General features: G+C 35.7%; 1 protein-coding gene across 2 annotated transcripts; it reads left to right on the forward strand.

Moving 5' to 3' along the window:
- Positions 1-8,933: 8,933 nt before the first annotated feature.
- LOC113356993 (protein TIFY 4B-like) lies at positions 8,934-12,036 on the forward strand. Of its 2 annotated transcripts, none has more exons than XM_026600236.1 (8): positions 8,934-9,489; positions 9,619-9,764; positions 9,877-10,034; positions 10,495-10,585; positions 10,710-10,824; positions 11,114-11,176; positions 11,594-11,651; positions 11,758-12,036. In XM_026600236.1, exons 1-8 carry the CDS (start codon positions 9,369-9,371, stop codon positions 11,900-11,902), a joined length of 897 nt encoding a protein of 298 aa, XP_026456021.1. In that variant the 5' UTR covers positions 8,934-9,368; the 3' UTR covers positions 11,903-12,036. The 2 variants fall into 2 exon arrangements, with proteins under 2 accessions (XP_026456021.1, XP_026456020.1); XM_026600235.1 differs by having other exon boundaries at positions 8,935-9,489; positions 9,619-9,776.
- The last annotated feature ends 5,216 nt before the right edge of the window (positions 12,037-17,252 follow it).

Consider the following 17,252-nt stretch of genomic DNA (forward strand, 5'->3'; position numbering starts at 1 on the left):
CCGTTGTATTATAATTGATAATGACAGAGATTTGTTGAATTGTGATAATCGCCATCTTGATTTGGCAATGGCTTGAGATCTCTACTTAGAGTGAGCATAGACATGGATAAATCAAAGTTCATTTGGGACATCCAGTACAAACTAAATAATGCTTAGGCCTATTCCTATGCACATGTCAAGCAGTTGATTTTGCCACTTTAGCACCGACGATGGGTATGCCAAAGTGCCAAGCATATCTACATATATGTCAAATATAACATATAGGCATACACAACAAACTTTCCAGGAAGCGATAGAGTGTCCATTGCTCGGCTTTAGTCGGTATGTTGTTCGCTGACTTGATCATCGCTCATCAGTTCCTCATCCAACGGCTACAATTTCCCCCATCTATAAATACCGAAGTTCAAACTCTAGTCAACTCACAGCATAATTTCTAAATCTCTCTAGAATTTCTCAATTTCCAATTCTTTTCATCACTCTTCCAATACTTCAAAGAGCATAACTGATAATATGAACATGTCTGAGTACATAGCAAACCAACATGCTGCCGAAAATCATCGTGTCAATGTGCAAAGTCGAATTAGGAGGGATTACCAAAATTTACTATTGAGGAAGATGAATGTATTTGCAGGAACTATGTCTTTTGTACTAAGACTATATTCAGAAACGCTTCCCGTCGCAATTTTTTTTGGGAAACGATATTTAGAAAATTTCAAGAACAAACAAGGAATCCAAACAATCGTGATGTTTCAGTGTTGTCTCATCGCTTCACTGTAATGAATAAGGAAATTAGTAAGTATCTTCTTTTACTTCAGCAAGAAGGTCAAATCATGAGGGATGGTGAAACCATGATGGAACTTGAACAAAGGTGTCATGTGGAATATCGTCGCACCAACGGAAAAGACTTCAAATTTGGAAGTTGTTTCGAGATTTCAAAAGGGTTTCCAAAATATAATCCAATATTTATGTTTTAATTTCTTAATTGTTAACTTAAGTCTAAGTATTAAGTTTTGATATTTGTCCTACTTTACTTTAAACTAGATGACCGCAACCATGGTGGGTCGGCCGACCGAAAGATTAATGCAAAACTGAATTTTGTATTCACAATTTGGTCCCGTCATAATGGCACGGAGTCGGACTTGTAAACTTGTAAAAAAAAAAAAACATATTTTTAAAATAAAGATATCATATTTCTAAAAAAAAATAAAAAAAAATTGTAAAGCGAAATTGTAAAGCAAACAGATATTCAAACAAAGATATCATATTTCTAAAATTGTATACAAATGAAAAGTTAAATTGAATTCAGTTGATAAACAAAGATATCACATTTCTTAGAAAATTTAGAGAATGTCAAAGGAATAGAAGATGCAGAAAGAGCAAAGTTGAAGGATAAGATAAATTTGAGAAAATTAAATCTAAGGTGGACCACCTCCAATGTAGAAGATGGTATGGTTATGCAGGGTCTTCGGCCTCACCCCAATTTGGAAAAGCTGGATTTGTTTGGATTCTCGGGTTTAAATTTTCCCATGTGGATGGGCCTCCTTCTGAATTTGGTGGCATTAAATTGTACAAAGATCTAACTGGTTTAAATTATTCAGACAAAGATATCATATTTCTTAGTAAAGAGGTACAAAAGCAATTTCTAAAATTGTATACAGAATTACAGATGAAAAATTAAATTGAATTCAGTTGATAAATAAACCAAACCGTCAAACCGGACCGAAACCGATATAATCGAACTGAAATCGAGCCGGACAATTCATCCGACGGTCAGTCACAATTTGGATTTTTATAAACGTTAGATTTCGGTTCGGTTAACAGTTTGAATCTCTAATCCGGAAGAACCGAACCGTATGAACCGTGATAATAATACCCATTGATATAAAACGTAATTAATCCTAGCCGTTTATCATACATGTATATATAGGTTGTTCATGGTCGGTTTTGGCTCGGTTTCCAGCCAAATCAAACCAATACCAATACTATCGGTTTCTAAAAAATATTACCATCACCGAACCATTAACCATTGGTTCGGTTTCTTAATGGTTTTAGCCGGTTTCGGTTTGTTCCATCGGGTTAATGGACAACCGACTGTCTGCCAGTTTTCTGAAACTGAAAATTCAAATCTTAAAAAAAAAAAAATCACAGTAGAATTTTAACCTACCTGCAGAATGTAATTAACACAAACATAGTTAATATTTCAAGTTTAGAAGCACAGTTCAAAACATAAACATTACAAATTCAAAAAATATAAACAATAGAGAGATTGAGGTTAAGAAACTGGTCGATGATATCTAATACTAGGGTTAAGAAAAACGAAGGGTGTAGATTAAATCTTATGTTTTAATCTAACGGTTGAACATAACCGGTTTTACATTCGTTTTTGGTTCGGTTTGGGGTCAAACCAAAACTGAACCAGTAATGTCGGTTTTTAAATTTTTTACCATAACAAATCCGTTAGTTAATGGTTAGGTTCGGTTTCTTCCTGATTGGTCTGGTTCGGTCCAGTTCCGCCGCAAAATCAAAACCATGTTCAGCCCTAGGCACGATGTGTCTCAATAAATACTTTTATTGATTTCCAAAAAGTTTAATGGATTTACAAAGTATTGTGTTATTGGTTGTATACTTTTAAAATCTCTTTCAAAGTTTATGTTACTCGTTGTAGATTATCAAAAGGTCTTCTAAAGTTTATGTTACTCGTTGTAAACTTGAAAATTCAAAGACTTTGCATACTTGCCTATTTTCAAGACTTTGAGTGACTTTTGTGTATATATTTGACTTGATAAAAGTCTTGCAAAATATGTAAGATTTTGGAAGACTTCCAAAATATGTTTTTTACTCTCTTTCATTTTATGTCATGAATACAAAATCTATAAACTTATCATGGATGAGTATATATTATATGATATGATTAATTATTTTAATTAAAAAATTAAATATTTTTAAATTTTAACTATTATGTACAACTGTACAATAATAATTATTTTAATTTATTGTTACACTTTATGATATTTTATTGAACAAAATAAATAAGTTATATATATATATATATTAAATAATAATAATTTATTTTAATTTACTTGAAGTTACTATAATAACAAAGCTACAATAAATTTTGTATTTATGTTTATCATGCATACTAGATTTTGTGCCCGGGCGTACAAACTTGCTTCGCCAATTCAATCTACAACTGCAAATAGAATGGCATAGTTAACCATATTTTTGATTTAGTAAAGCTCGGCTTCGGCTTCGCCTTGCCTCGCCATGTCCCCATCATGAACATGAAGACCTACACATCTATTAATCAGTAGATTGTTCTGCACATGATGATGATGGATTTTGTTTTATCTCACTGATCTTTTTCACCCAAAACCTGAGAAACCATATGCTAATCAAAAAGCAGAACTCCTACTCAGAAAATACCTTCAAATCTCTATTAGAGATTCATAAACCTAATTAGTTATACAAACCTCATATACGGAATAAGGTCTACCCATTTGTAACTGTTTCAAATCAAAACAATGATTTAACAATCATTATGATATACATAGACATAGAGGACGTGTATAAAGTGGGTCAATCACTTCATTAGTTTATGCTTATGAGCTATAAGATCATTTCTTGGATTTTGGCATACAAAAACAACTGAATTTGGCTTAAGCAATTTCAAATTGTTTTTGGACTTGGAGCCTTAAATTCAAAACAAATAATTTAGAATTTGGATCTAATTTTATTAGTCGGTGTGCAATATTTTATGCCCATGCTACGTACCGGATGTGATTGGCATCGTCTCGCCCTGTCGTGCATTTTTATTTGGTGTCGCGGGGCTTCGCTTCGCCCTGTCGCTTAGGATTTTTGATATGGTGTGGCTAGGATTTTTGATTTGTTGTGGCTCGGCTTCGCCTCACCCCGTTGTGCATCTTTTTATTTGGTGTCGCGGGGCTTCGCCTGCGGAGTCGTGATGCATTTTTGATTGGTGTGGCTCGGTTTCGCCTCTCCCCGTGCTAATATATTAACTATGTTAATCTAGATTTTTTGCCCGTGCTACGCACCGGGCGGGCCCGAAACTATCCCCCATCATTTTTATATTCAATTTAACCAAATTCTTGGCTTGGTGTGATTTGGCTTCGCCTCTCCCCGTCGTGCATTTTTTATTTGGTATGGCTCGGGTTTGCCTCGCCCCGTCGCTTAGGATTTTTGAATTGGTGTGGCTCGGCTTCGCCTCGTCCCGTCCCGATACAGTCCTAGGATTATTGATTTGGTGAGGCTCGGCTTCGCCTCGTCCCGTTCCGATACATGCGATTATCGACTTGGTGTGACTCGGCTTAGCCTCGCCTCAACGCTTAGGATCTTTGATTTTGTGTGGCTCGGCTTTGCCTCACCCTGTCCCGATGCATGCTTAGAATTTTTGATTTGGTGTGGCTCCGCTTCGCCACGCGTTGTCCCAATACATTTTTGATTTGGTGTCTGAGCTCACAGACATTGTAGGTAGGTGCTTCCTATAGCTCCAAATCAGGTGCCACTATCATTGGCCTTACAAAACTTTGATCAGTTACGCATGTTGTTACAAAAGTTTGATCAGTTTCACATGTTGCCAAATCTGGTTCAACTCCACCAACAACAAATCATTGCGGATTTATAAGTTGGCATTTAGTAATTGGGAGTGCCCACACTGAAAAAGTCAAACCAAAATCATTTCAACACTCCCAAATGTTTAAATCTTTAGCTGAAGTTGGTTTGTTGATGATACCATGACAAAACCATTTTTTTTTTTGCTTCCATAATCATGCTTGTTTCTCTCGGGTTGTCACCGTGGGAAATTAATGACATGACCTAAAAGCCCATTTGACGAAAATATGAGCAGGAAATCTCACACTATCAAAGGAAACTCATATATTCGTGAGCTACTATTTGTAAAATTTGAAAGTTAATTGTACAAAATATTTACAGCAACAAAATGTGTATTCTCCCTGAAATTTTATTGTAGCTTTTAAACATGCATATGACATATATGCTACACACTGGGCGGACCCAAAAACCATTCACCATCATATTTTTTTTTCTTTCAACCATATTTTCAATTTGGTGTGATTTGGCTTCCATCACACAAAAAAATAAAATATGGTTAAGAGAAGAAGAAAAGAAGGTATCTTAATCTGTCATCTTATTAGTGCGTCAAATAGCTAGTAAAATTATACTTATACATGAGCTATCATGGATCAAGTCATACAGTAGGATTTTTTTTTTTTTTGCCATTAGAGACATCAATTCAACATTTGTACACAGTACATGCCTTCACAATTGACCTTCTCATCCCTTATAGCTTTACTACTACTGAGGCCTAAGAAGGAAAATCGAAGTTATGAACTTGCAAATGTATAATAAGTTTCAGAAAAAGTAGCACTTGCTACATAGAATGTAAATTCAGCAACAATAGAACTGGGCATATATTACATAGGTTTCTTCTTCATTTTGCATAAATGTTAAGAATTCGCTTGTCGGTCAGGCCGGTTAAATGGGATAATATGAACCCTTTGAATGCCAGATCGCACCTCACTGTCGGTCCAAAATTAACATACCTCCAACAGTACAGAAGGATATAGTTAAGTGTTTTTCTTCCGTATCCACTATTCAAGCAATACCCCCAAAATCTTTCGGTACTATCCTCCAATCAACCTCATATGTAGTCAATGGATGTAATTTAATTCTAACCACCACCAAGTGAACTTTCTCATACTGTTAACTTCACATATCAGGTTCACATAATGTGCTCGACGTGGAGTTCAAATAAAAATTTGTAACCCGATGCATCCATGACAAACCTACAAAAAAACAAATGACACGAATTGAAAGTTACTATACAAAGACTATTCATTTTCATAAAATTCGTAAACTGTGGTGCGATACTGAATGTAAGTTGTTATCTGTATAGCATTCACCTGCATCTACATTTCAAGAATAATCTCAGTTGTCTTGAGAACAATTAATTGATTTCCAAGAGTTTGGTCCTATAGGATAATTCACATCATTTCCTTAACCCTCAATATGTTCACCATTTGGAGTTGGACTTCCTATTTTATCATCCTTGAGTAGTTGGAGTCTTAGAAGTTGAGCTTGGCGCCTTAACCCCTATAATAAAAAATGGAGAGATCTCATCAAAAATTGAATTATGAAGAAATCGAGCTTCTTATTGTAATTAGTAGGAAAGTCCAAGATAGCCTTAATATATCCTCTATCAGTGCAGCACATAAATAAGATTTTTTGGATGTACCATCGCAAACCAAGTATTATTTTCTGCTCACAAAATAACCAAAAGAGTTAGTAAGGGATCTTTAATCTTCCCCTTGATTTCCCCTTGATAGTTCTATTAAGCAGAAACTTGAAACTTATGCACGAACTGGGAAAAAAATTTAGATAAAAAAATTTAGATAAAAAAATAGACGGAAACTTGACAGCCAAAAACTGCTCTATTAATAGCCTCTATCCTTAAACTATATACCGGAATTCACACAATTGGAACCAAATAGACAACAATGCGTGTATGGGGTAGACCTGATACTACCAATTTACACACGCGATACTAATGTTAGTCTTTCTCCTTTCCAATTGTTTTTCGTGGAGTTAACATCCAAAAATAATTTAATAAGGAAAACAACTGAAATCAATGGGCATACCTTCATACTTATCACGACTCCACGATGATCTGGTGATGAAGTTTTATTCTCCATGAACCTAGTAATCGATTTAAGGCAGGGAAGAACAACATGTATCCAAGTCACTTGAAGTTTTCAGTTGAAATAATCATGAAAATGATTATGCGGAAAAGAACCGATAAATATAATTATTTGTATATCCAAACATTCAAGGATCAAAATGTTGACTAATTAAAATCCGGATTTCAAGAAAATGCATATGGAAAGCTCTAATGCCTATAGTAGCTTGAGAACAAGGATTGCCCAGTCAAGCTACTATTTTTGAGACAACATAAAGTTTAAGACCATTTATCTGAAGTATTTTGGTTCAAGAACTTCGAAGACCAAACCTTCTGATGATACTGTGACTGGAGCTCATGGAGCTAGCTTTAGTCAATTGATCGAAGTTTCCACCATATAAGAGACTTTTCGAACATGCTCTTTTCCAGCTTGCATATGCACGCATATAGACTGCACCAAACTATATGAAATCTTCAGTTTTCTTCTTTGCTCGATACAGACTTTCTTCATTGTAGTCAATTAAATAATCATACCGCCCATTATTAGTACACATACATATAATTACAAAATCTTCCCTAAAACACAAAAATAATTTCAAGGAAACAAAATCTTCTTACCATGTCGTGTTTTGATGAAAGTAATTCTTCTGCAGCACAGATTAATGGTTTTAATATGACTTAGCATTTACCTCTCCTAGTCGTACGCAGCACAAATCTTCCCTGCAAAATAAAAGAAAACAAATCAAATATCATGAGTGATGATAAAATCCTGATAAAGACAGAAAGTAGGGTTAAGAATTTGTAGTGAAGATCATCATACCCTAATCCTGCCGAATGCATAATTTAGGTTAAGAACAAAAAAAAAAAAAAACGAACTGAATCATAAAAATCAACAAAAACAATGATTTAACTGCATGGATTTACTGTGTAACAATGATTTAACTGCATGGATTTACTGTGTAACAATAATTTTGCCGGCTATAGGTTTCATGAGAAAGAAAGTCAGAGAGAATAGGGAAAGGGAAACTTGCCTTTACCAAACAATAAGAAAATATCATATCAAGAAAAACCCTAAACAAACCGATCGATGCAACTACTGGGTTTTACTGTGTAACCACACGATTGTTACCATAAACCCTTTGAGATCTGATAAAAAAAAACCCTTTGAGATTTAAGCTTTTGCTGGCTATGTAGGGTTTCACGAGAAAGAAAGTTAGGGAGAATAGGGAGAGGGATGCCTTCGTATGCAGCAAAAAAAGACGGAAAGTTTTAAGTTCTTAATGTAGGAATGAGATGGCAGTGACAAGGCGGGATGAAGAGAAAAATTAGGAATAACATGGCGCCAAAGGAGGGAATTTCTATGCAATTTGGAGAGGGGAGGGTGAGGGTCACCGTGCGACGTGGGAGCCATATGACTTAGGATTTTAAAGGAGTTAGATTTCCATATAAAATTTGTTTTTACAACTCTTCAGGACTCTACAAATGTCTGCAAGACATTTGACAACTCTACATAACTCCTCAAAATTTTTCTCAATTCTGTATAATTCTCGCAAAGTTATTAATTTTCATGACTCTTTTTAAATCTCTACAAATCTACACATGTATTTATTGAGTAAACCCTGCAAATTTAGGTTGAGGCAGAGATTCGTGCCCGGGTTATTTTTTATTTAGTGCCACATGTCGCAGAAAAGCTAACGGTGTGAGACACGCGTGTAAATTTTTCGCACCAAAAATAAGGATAGTGGTGGGTAAATTATGTAAGTTAATACTCCCTACGTCCCACTAATAAGTGACCTAGTTACTTTTAGATTTCGTCCCACCATTAAGTGACCTATATCACTAAATAAAGAGATATTTTAAAAATTATCCTTTTTAATTGATTATAAGAAATATAAGAAATATATATAATTTGATAGTCATGTTTATATTCGTTACGTGGGTGTTTTAAAATGCTTTTCAAAGGTACGAAGTTTGCGAACATCCGTGGTGTAGTTTGAGAGATAAATCATTTCAAAATTTCACTATTTATTATCCATAAGGGTATAATTATAAAAAATGTTTAAATATATATTTCTCATTGCCTTAAAAATTGTGCAAACTTGAACCGGTGGTGTGAGTGGGAGGGAGTAATTTTTCGGGTAAAAGAGGAACAGACCTGATCTTTCTCCTCCACCTGGACCACCTCTCTCTCTTTCTCTTCATCTTTTTCTTTGTAGTTTTTTTTAGGTGCTGCAATTTTTAGGTGCTGCAAGACTTGCAGTCAATCAAATGCGTTCGAGTGAATGGATTTTATTAGAAATTGGGAACTTATATTTGATATATTTGGCAGAAACTAATCATTAATTCCTTTGATTTGATGAAGTTTATGGATTTGGAAACAAAAAAAGTGTTGGTAGTGGTGGTAGAGTAGTTGGCGGCGGTGGCGACAATGACTATAGTGTTGACGGTAATTTTGTGTCAGTGGTGCAGAAGGATAAAGAAGAAGAAAAAAGGTCACCCTCACTCTCTCCCATCTTCACCCACTAAAAGATAAAGGTCAAAATTTTCTGGAAAGAGAGAAACCATGAGCAAATTTTAGTCGATCTTCTCGTTCTACTCTCTAGTATTTTCATTTTTCTCTCTCTAAAGTTTATCAATACAGCCGGAATCTTAGGAAATGAAACCGGGAGAAACAACAATTATCCGATCAACACTCGATAAACCCTTGCAACAACTAACAGAAGATGATATTTCACAACTGACTCGTGAAGATTGCCGGAGATATCTCATAGAAAAAGGTCCCTTTTATTTTATATTTTATTATTCCTTTTCGGATGTATTAATTAACCTAAATTTCAGGGAAAAGAAGAAGAATAATTACTTACACGTGTCAGTTGTTCTATTTTGTCCGTACATGTATTCGACAGGTATGAGACGCCCTTCTTGGAACAAATCACAAGCTATAGAACAAGTTATCTCCTTAAAATCTTTGCTAGAAACTACATTTGACGACACTTGCAGTTTTAACAACACCTCTGTTCGTCCCCCATCTTCTATTCCAATTTCAAGTCCGGTACAAACCCAAGTAATAGATACTAAATCTTTATTTCTTGAATTAATAATGATGATGAAAGATTAATTAATTTTTTGGGGAGTTTTTAATGGAACTTTCGTATTGTATGCAGGTCCCAAGCACTACAACGAGTGCTGATTTCCAGGTATCATCTCCTAATAACAATGAATCGGTTTCACATAGGCGAAAAGATCACGGGTTATCTGGTGATTTGTCTTGTCGTTCACCAGTTTCCGACAATAACACCACTCCTCCTCTTCCTCTTTCCAGGTTTATCTCTCTCGTGTACTGCTGAAACTTGAGCTGTGTTTTGATTATTATTATTTAAACCTTTCTGTACGATTTGGAGTCTAGGATTTGTTTTAGATAATTAATTTATTATGACTAACTCCACAGAGATACTGAAAAAACAAGACCACCCTATAGTAGCAATTGTTCAGTACTGGGCTTACCGGGCTTTAGAATGACCATACTAGAAAATCATTGAAAACTTGGGTTTCAGTGGGTTCTCTGTAGCTCAGGCTCCACAGTTGGGCAAAAGATGAAGCATAGTGGGACTAAATGAAAGGGGATAATTTGTTTTACAAGTTATTGAACAAGCTACTCTGCAAATGTGTATTGTGTGAAAGAAGAGATTGGGATGACCTCAGAGATGTTGGTGTCACTGCATATTATGATCTTTTGACGGATAAAATGGGTAACATGGTCTTTTTTGGTAATTGCTTTGCAGAAATATGGGTGCAGCAAATGAGTTAGAGAGTCAGATGACGATTTTCTATAGTGGCAAAGTGAATGTTTATGATGAGGTTTCTGTTGAGAAGGTATGTATTTTATTTTTTGGTTTTGCATTGTAGTTTAATTTTTGTAGATATTTGACGTATCTAGTAGAATTGAAGAATAAAGCAGATAGTTTTTTCTTTCATCCGCCCGCTGATGAATGTGCAGGCCCGAGTTATCATGCAATTTGCAGCGAGCCCATATCATTTTCTTGAGGACGATTTATCTGCTGGAACTTCAGTAGTTCCACCATGTCGATTACAATCAGCATCTACCAGACCAGGTTCGAGTTGCAATAACTCCTACCTTGCAAATGAATAGACCTGATTCTTTGTTCATTTAGAAATTGTAATATGTTTTAGTATCAATTATCATCCTAACATGTCAAACCAAATGATCCTTTTGTTCCAAGTCATGAAGATTATTAGTGAGACACAATGAACATGCAACCTTTGGTGCCTTGTGTAAATCACCCTCTAACTGCTGATTCATGGTATTGCTCATGCTTGATGGGGTAGTTGAATAGCTAATGTTGGCTTCTTTACCTTCTAACTGTGTTTGTAATTCCACAGCAAGTGCTGAAATTTCTTGGCAATATGGGGAGGAAGGAACAGTGTCTCGCGATGCTGAACCAGGTGAGACTTTTTTTTTTTGAGATCTTAGTAATGCCTCTGGAATTTCTGAACATTCTCTTTATGTTGTTATGTATAAGTACAACTTTATCAATACTTAATGGACCACTTATGTTACATGCAAGGTAACAACTAACAAGTGGGGGGCTTGAGTCCGATGTGATTAATGAGTTCCATTAGAATTCATACTAACAGTAATGTAAACTGAAGTAATACAAATTCTCAGAACAATTCAAACTGCTCAACAACTAGACATGTTGTTTCTTATTTCAATCTGATGTGTCAAAACTCAAAGAGACTACTATAGTGTCGTAAAGCCTTATGGTCATTCTTTAATCCGTTGGATATGGAAATATAACATTTTCTACGTGCCATTATCACATATCACATTGATGTGTACTGAGTGCTTCTGTTATGCAGAAGGTCCAGCAAGCAGAAAAGCATCATTGCAAAGATACCTGGAGAAGCGCAAAGATAGGTATTGGTTTTGGATATACTGATTTCTCATTTTCCTATTTAATAATCATAAATGCATGATAATAGACTATCATTGCTTCCTCAAATATTGCTTTCATTTTTACTAGGGGAAGATTTAAGGTAAAGAAGAAACTTGGGGGGTCTTCTACGAGCTTGGAGATGTACGTGAACCCTCAAATGAAGTGTCAGAACCCAAATGAGCAATTAAGTCCGAGTGGCACCTGCTCCCCTCCAAGGGATGGACATATGTGAGGCTACCTCAAGCTGTAACTAGTCCCAGATTTATTTGTAGTGTTGATGGGCTTGTATTTTGTTCTCAGCTTGTAAACAAGTTGGGAAGAAGATTTCTGACTCTTCTTCATTAATGGCACCAAATTGGTCACTAATCTCAGCTTCCCTTGACCCTAGTTGTTTTTTCCAACACGTTTTCCTGATCTAGTGTGGATTCATTCACCATTTTTTCAAGGGTGCTGGCAGACCATGGAAATGGAATCCTTTTGTGACCACGTCTTATAATGGGTTGCTGCCTTCTAGTACCAAATCCGGTAGGTATGTTAACTGAGCTCATTGAGCTCGGTGGTGCAATACACCAATACTCGAACTCATGTCCATAGGTTGGATCTTTCACACATATTTTAGAACTTTCACGTATTTGCCAGTTTTGATACCAAGTGAAAAATCCAGGGCCTTTTTTTCCTGGCATTTTCAGGGGCGACCCCAAAAGAATTAGGGGCGACTTTTTTATTCCCAACCCATATACAATGTTAAGGAATGCCCTAAAGGCTAGTAGAATACGTTAATGCCCTTACATAATCGGAAGTCATTTTGTGTCCCCTCCGATTGTTAAAGTATAGAAATAAGAAATCTTAAGAATTTTGCTATATTGAAATTTGGGGCTACTATATAATCGGACGAAAAAGAAAATGTCTAAGCTAACGATTAAGAAATTCGAGAAATTTAAAATTTATAGAATTTTGCTTAGTTGAAATTTGGGGCTATCGGTAGTTAATGAGATTGTATTAACTACGACCGATAAAACCAATGTCAACCTAAATTCATTTCTTTTCAACTTCAACTTCAACTCCTCTTCTCTCCTCTTCCCCTCCGATTGCAGAGAGGAAAACTCCCCCCCTCGTTCAACTCCGCTTCAATACATCGTTATTGTTAATCGTCGAATCGAATCATCGTCGATTATTCTCTATAAAGATGAAAGATAAGGAACGTAAGAAAGCTAAAACCAAAAACGTTTATCGCGGTGACGATCCAAACATTGGACTGCATGCCCGTAATAAAGAGGTTTTAACTCATGAACCAGAAGAACACGAAGAAGATGAAGTCCCTGATATAGGTGATTCTGATAGCCAAACTCTCAAGCAACTTCAAATGGCCCCGATTAGGTAAAATTCTACCATTTTTTTGGTTTCTATTGCTTCAATTCGACGAATCCATGATTATATTTTTTTAGGGTTTTCGGTTATTACCCAGATTCGGTAGTTTAGTTATTGTTTTAAACTTCCGATTGTGGTCGAATTCTTCATTCCACAAGAACATTGGTCATATTCGGGTGCTAAAAAAATTTAGGTTTCCTACCGATTGAAGAACGTTTTTCATTACTGAACCATGAATCGACCATAATCGAAAGTTAAATGTGTTTTTGCCTTCCGAATATACTAGGGAAGTACAAGTAATATAGACGCAGTAATCAGATGATATGTTTTGTAATTTGCTTCCGAGTACCACTTTAGTATTTTCTGGACACAAAATGATGCATATTCGATAGGAATTAGTTTTGTATGGCTATCGATTGTGATGTATTCGGTAGGATAGACTCTCTTTTAACTTTCGATTATGTTTATTCGGAAGATTATGTTGAAGTATAACTTCCGATTATAATGTATAGTTTAGGTTTTTTTTTTTTTGGATAAACATTATTCGGACACCAATCTTTTTCTTTTGTTTCCGATTATTTATATTCGGCCGCTTATGCTGAACTGAAACGTTCGATTATGAATAATCGAAGGCTAATGGTTAACTTAATCAACCGAATATGTATATTCGGGAATTTGGATTTAGATTAACTTCCGATTGTGTAGTTTGGTAACATATGTTTACGAACCTATTCTACTTTATTTTGTTGTTTAGGGATGGGCGAGGTAAAAAAGCCGAAGATGCAATTGTTTCAGATAGTGAAAGGATGGAAAGGCGTAAGAACTTGACAGCTAGTGCAAGGAGAGCTAGGACTGCTAAATCCACTTCAAGTGCTCAAGATGGAACTCAACAAGGCAGTCAAGAAGGTGTTCAACCAACTTCCCCACAATCAGAACCAGTTCAAGAAGGTGTTCAACCAACTGCAGTTCAAGAAGTTGTAGAGCCAAGTGCTCCACAATCACAAGCTGAAATTCAACCTAGTGTTCAACCAGAGGCACCAGAAGATAGAGCACCAGAAGTAGGACAACCTAGCGGTGCGCAAGAAGAAGCTGAAAAGAAAAATCCTCCTCGAAAGAAAGCGAAACACATTGTCCCACAAGAACGGTGAAGGGTATTCCAGAGGTGTAATCCTTGGGCTGCCGGAGGATGGAGGACAATTGTTATTTGGATACAAAGACTCATGGGCCAAAGAAATATATGAAACCGAGGTAATAATCGTATCCATTTTATTTACGTATTATCTTTTTCTTCGTAATAGTTTTAAGGGTTATAGGTTTAGGTTATTCTATTTTTTTTTTAAACTTGTCTTGTGTTTAATAGTATCATTCTGATGCGGTTCGTATACTCAAACCCACCGCCACACCAACTAAAATGCTGAATTGGCCTTTATCCGATGAATGTGAAAGGTTCAAGACAGTTATTGCAAATTCGGGTTTGGCTAATGCTTCCGAGAACTCTATATTGGAACATGGCCGGGTGGCTATATCAGCGTTTGTGGAGAAACTTTATCCTGAGACCGACACCTTCTATATGCCGTTTGGGGTGCCTCCGATTATTCTATGTTAAAAAAATGTTGTTTTCTATATCAAAAGAACACCATAATCGGAAAGATACTTAACTCATAAAATATCCGATTATTGGAATCAGAAGATTTCTAATTTAGTTGTCTACCGATTATTCTATGTGACGAAAACTTTGTTTCCTGGAACCAAACAACACCATAATCGGAAAGTAAATTCACTCCTTGACTTTCGATTATGGGAATTGGTAGGATTACTTTATGTGCCTCCGATTATTCTATGTTAAAAAAATGTTGTTTTTTGTATCTAAAGAACACCATAATCGGAAAGATAGTTAACTCATAAAATATTCGATTATTGGAATCGATTGCTTGTTTAACCAAATAAACTACCGATTGCGTATAACAGGAATTTTTTTATATTAATATGTTTCCGATTACATCGATTACATAAAGTTCAAAATACCTTAACGTTACAATCACGTTAAAAGCACCTAAATCCATACTCCTAAATTGACCAATAAAAGTATTAAAAAAGATCATAACTTCCAATGACCATAGAAATTGTCCCTCTTGATTTTGTAACATCCTTCATGTTCAGATCGTTTCCCGTAGAGGTCCACATACCGGCGATCAGCAAGATTTCTCTGAAATTACGAATGAGTAACAAGTTAGTACTAACTAAGGTTTATGTGAGCCGGAGTTACAAAGATACTTACTCTTTTTTCATAAGTCCACCAAGGAAAAGCGTTCCTAAAAAATCGTTCTTCATCTTCAAGTTTTTCAATCTCCTTATCGATCGCCTTCATTCTCATCTTAATGTCATTGGATGATATTCGAATTCCACTACCATCTAACGCCTCAAATACCATTAAAATACGGTTCCATAACTGCTCTTCGGATTCCGATTTGTGGAGCGAGTGCTTACGATCATGAGTAGTTACCATAACGTACGCTCTATAAATAGAACAATCTTCTTCAAAAAAAAAGCAATATCCATGTTTTTGTTTTCAAAATAAGAACTGAAGAGAGGAAAGAGTTTGGTGCAAATGGGTTGATAGATATGAGTTTCTTTATATAGGTTTATGGACCAACGACACCTTTTCTTTTTCCAAAAAACTCCAACGGCTATCTCATCAATTAGGTTTAAACTGCAACAACTATTTTGACGAAGGTTGAATCTAAGCTATCTATAATCGGTAGGTTTACAAGTTCGCTTATTTAACGATTATTGTAGATTTCAAAATTCATCAAATGAAGGATTTAAGAAAAATCTCATTTTGGGGCAACCCATAATCGGAAGGTTGTGTAACCTATTTGTCTTCCAATTATGTCTACATCCAAATCACAAACCAAATGGTTATGGTTGGCTTTGTACCCTCAAAACCTATGGAGTTTGACCAAGGTTGAATCTGGGCTACCTATAATCGGTAGGTTTACAAGTTCGTTTATTTACCGATTATCGTGGATTTCAAAATTCATCAAATGAAGGATTTAAGAAAAATCTCATTTTGGGGAAACCCATAATCGGAAGGTTGTGTAACCTATTTATCTTCCGATTATGTCTACATCCAAATCACAAACCAAATGGTTATGGTTGGCTCTGTAACCCCAAAACCTATGGAATTTGGCCAAGGTTGAATCTGGGGCTACTTATAATCGGTAGGTTTACAAGTTCGCTTATCTACCGATTATTGTAGATTTCAAAATTCATCAAATGAAGGATTTAATAAAAATCTCATTTTGGGGCAACCCATAATCGGAACATCAATTTAATACCTTAACTGCCGATTATTATAATCGGTAGGCTAGGTAACCTACCTATCGTCCAATTACGGCTATATTTTCAAAAAAAGGAGCCGTTAGAAGTCTCATCTATATAAGGAGGGTAACCTCCCATCATTTATGCACCACACTGAAATTATTGAGGTGAAAATTAAAGTGAAAATTATTCTCAATGGCAAGTCCATCATCAGTCGAACACATACTTAGAAGATGCAAACGAACAACATCATCAATTGCAGCAATGGAAGAAGAGATACACAAAAGAAGCAAACAATAAAAAAAAACTAGACCATCGTTAATTGCAACAAATGAGTAAGAAGAGGCAATCGAGGCAAAGAAACGAGGTCAAGAACAGTTCCATCAAAAAGAAAGATTAAAACAAGTTGAGGAAGAGACCGAATGGGTAAAAAATTATTACATTGTCAAAGATCTACCCGAAGAACATTCGGGTGAGACTATATTTTGGATTAATGTTTCATTGGGTCTTTTCGCTGGAAAGATGGACGGTAAGAAACCACGCTATGATTATGAACCATACCACGTTTGTTCAAGGGTGAATCATGTTCTGAAATTGTGAACCAAGTACACCGATTTTCTTGCTAGGCACAGAGACGACAGGTATGCGACACAAGATGCTTATACCAAGTGGAGAGGAGAGTCGTTTCTACATTTCGAAGCCGCATTGATAGTTCAACGAAGGACTGGAAAAAAGAATAACATGTGATGTGTTAAGAAAAGTTTGAATGTTCCCTTGTAATTTTCAAAATTTAAATTGCAGTCGGAGGTTTATTTCATATTTAGTAACCGATTATGCTTATAAGCTTAGTCGTAGGAATGTTTGAGTATTTGTCTTCCGATTATGATTTCTTA

This window comes from Papaver somniferum, chromosome 3 (genome assembly GCF_003573695.1).
Source record: "Papaver somniferum cultivar HN1 chromosome 3, ASM357369v1, whole genome shotgun sequence".
Taxonomy (NCBI): domain Eukaryota; kingdom Viridiplantae; phylum Streptophyta; class Magnoliopsida; order Ranunculales; family Papaveraceae; genus Papaver; species Papaver somniferum.

Excerpts from the sequence above, each read along its gene's own strand:
- LOC113356993 (XM_026600235.1), top strand. The coding sequence starts at position 9,369 with ATGAAACCGGGAGAAACAACAATTATCCGATCAACACTCGATAAACCC. Across the intron at positions 10,586-10,709 it reads ATGAGGTTTCTGTTGAGAAG|GCCCGAGTTATCATGCAATT; the intron begins GTATGTATTTTA and ends ATGAATGTGCAG. Across the intron at positions 10,825-11,113 it reads ATCAGCATCTACCAGACCAG|CAAGTGCTGAAATTTCTTGG; the intron begins GTTCGAGTTGCA and ends GTAATTCCACAG.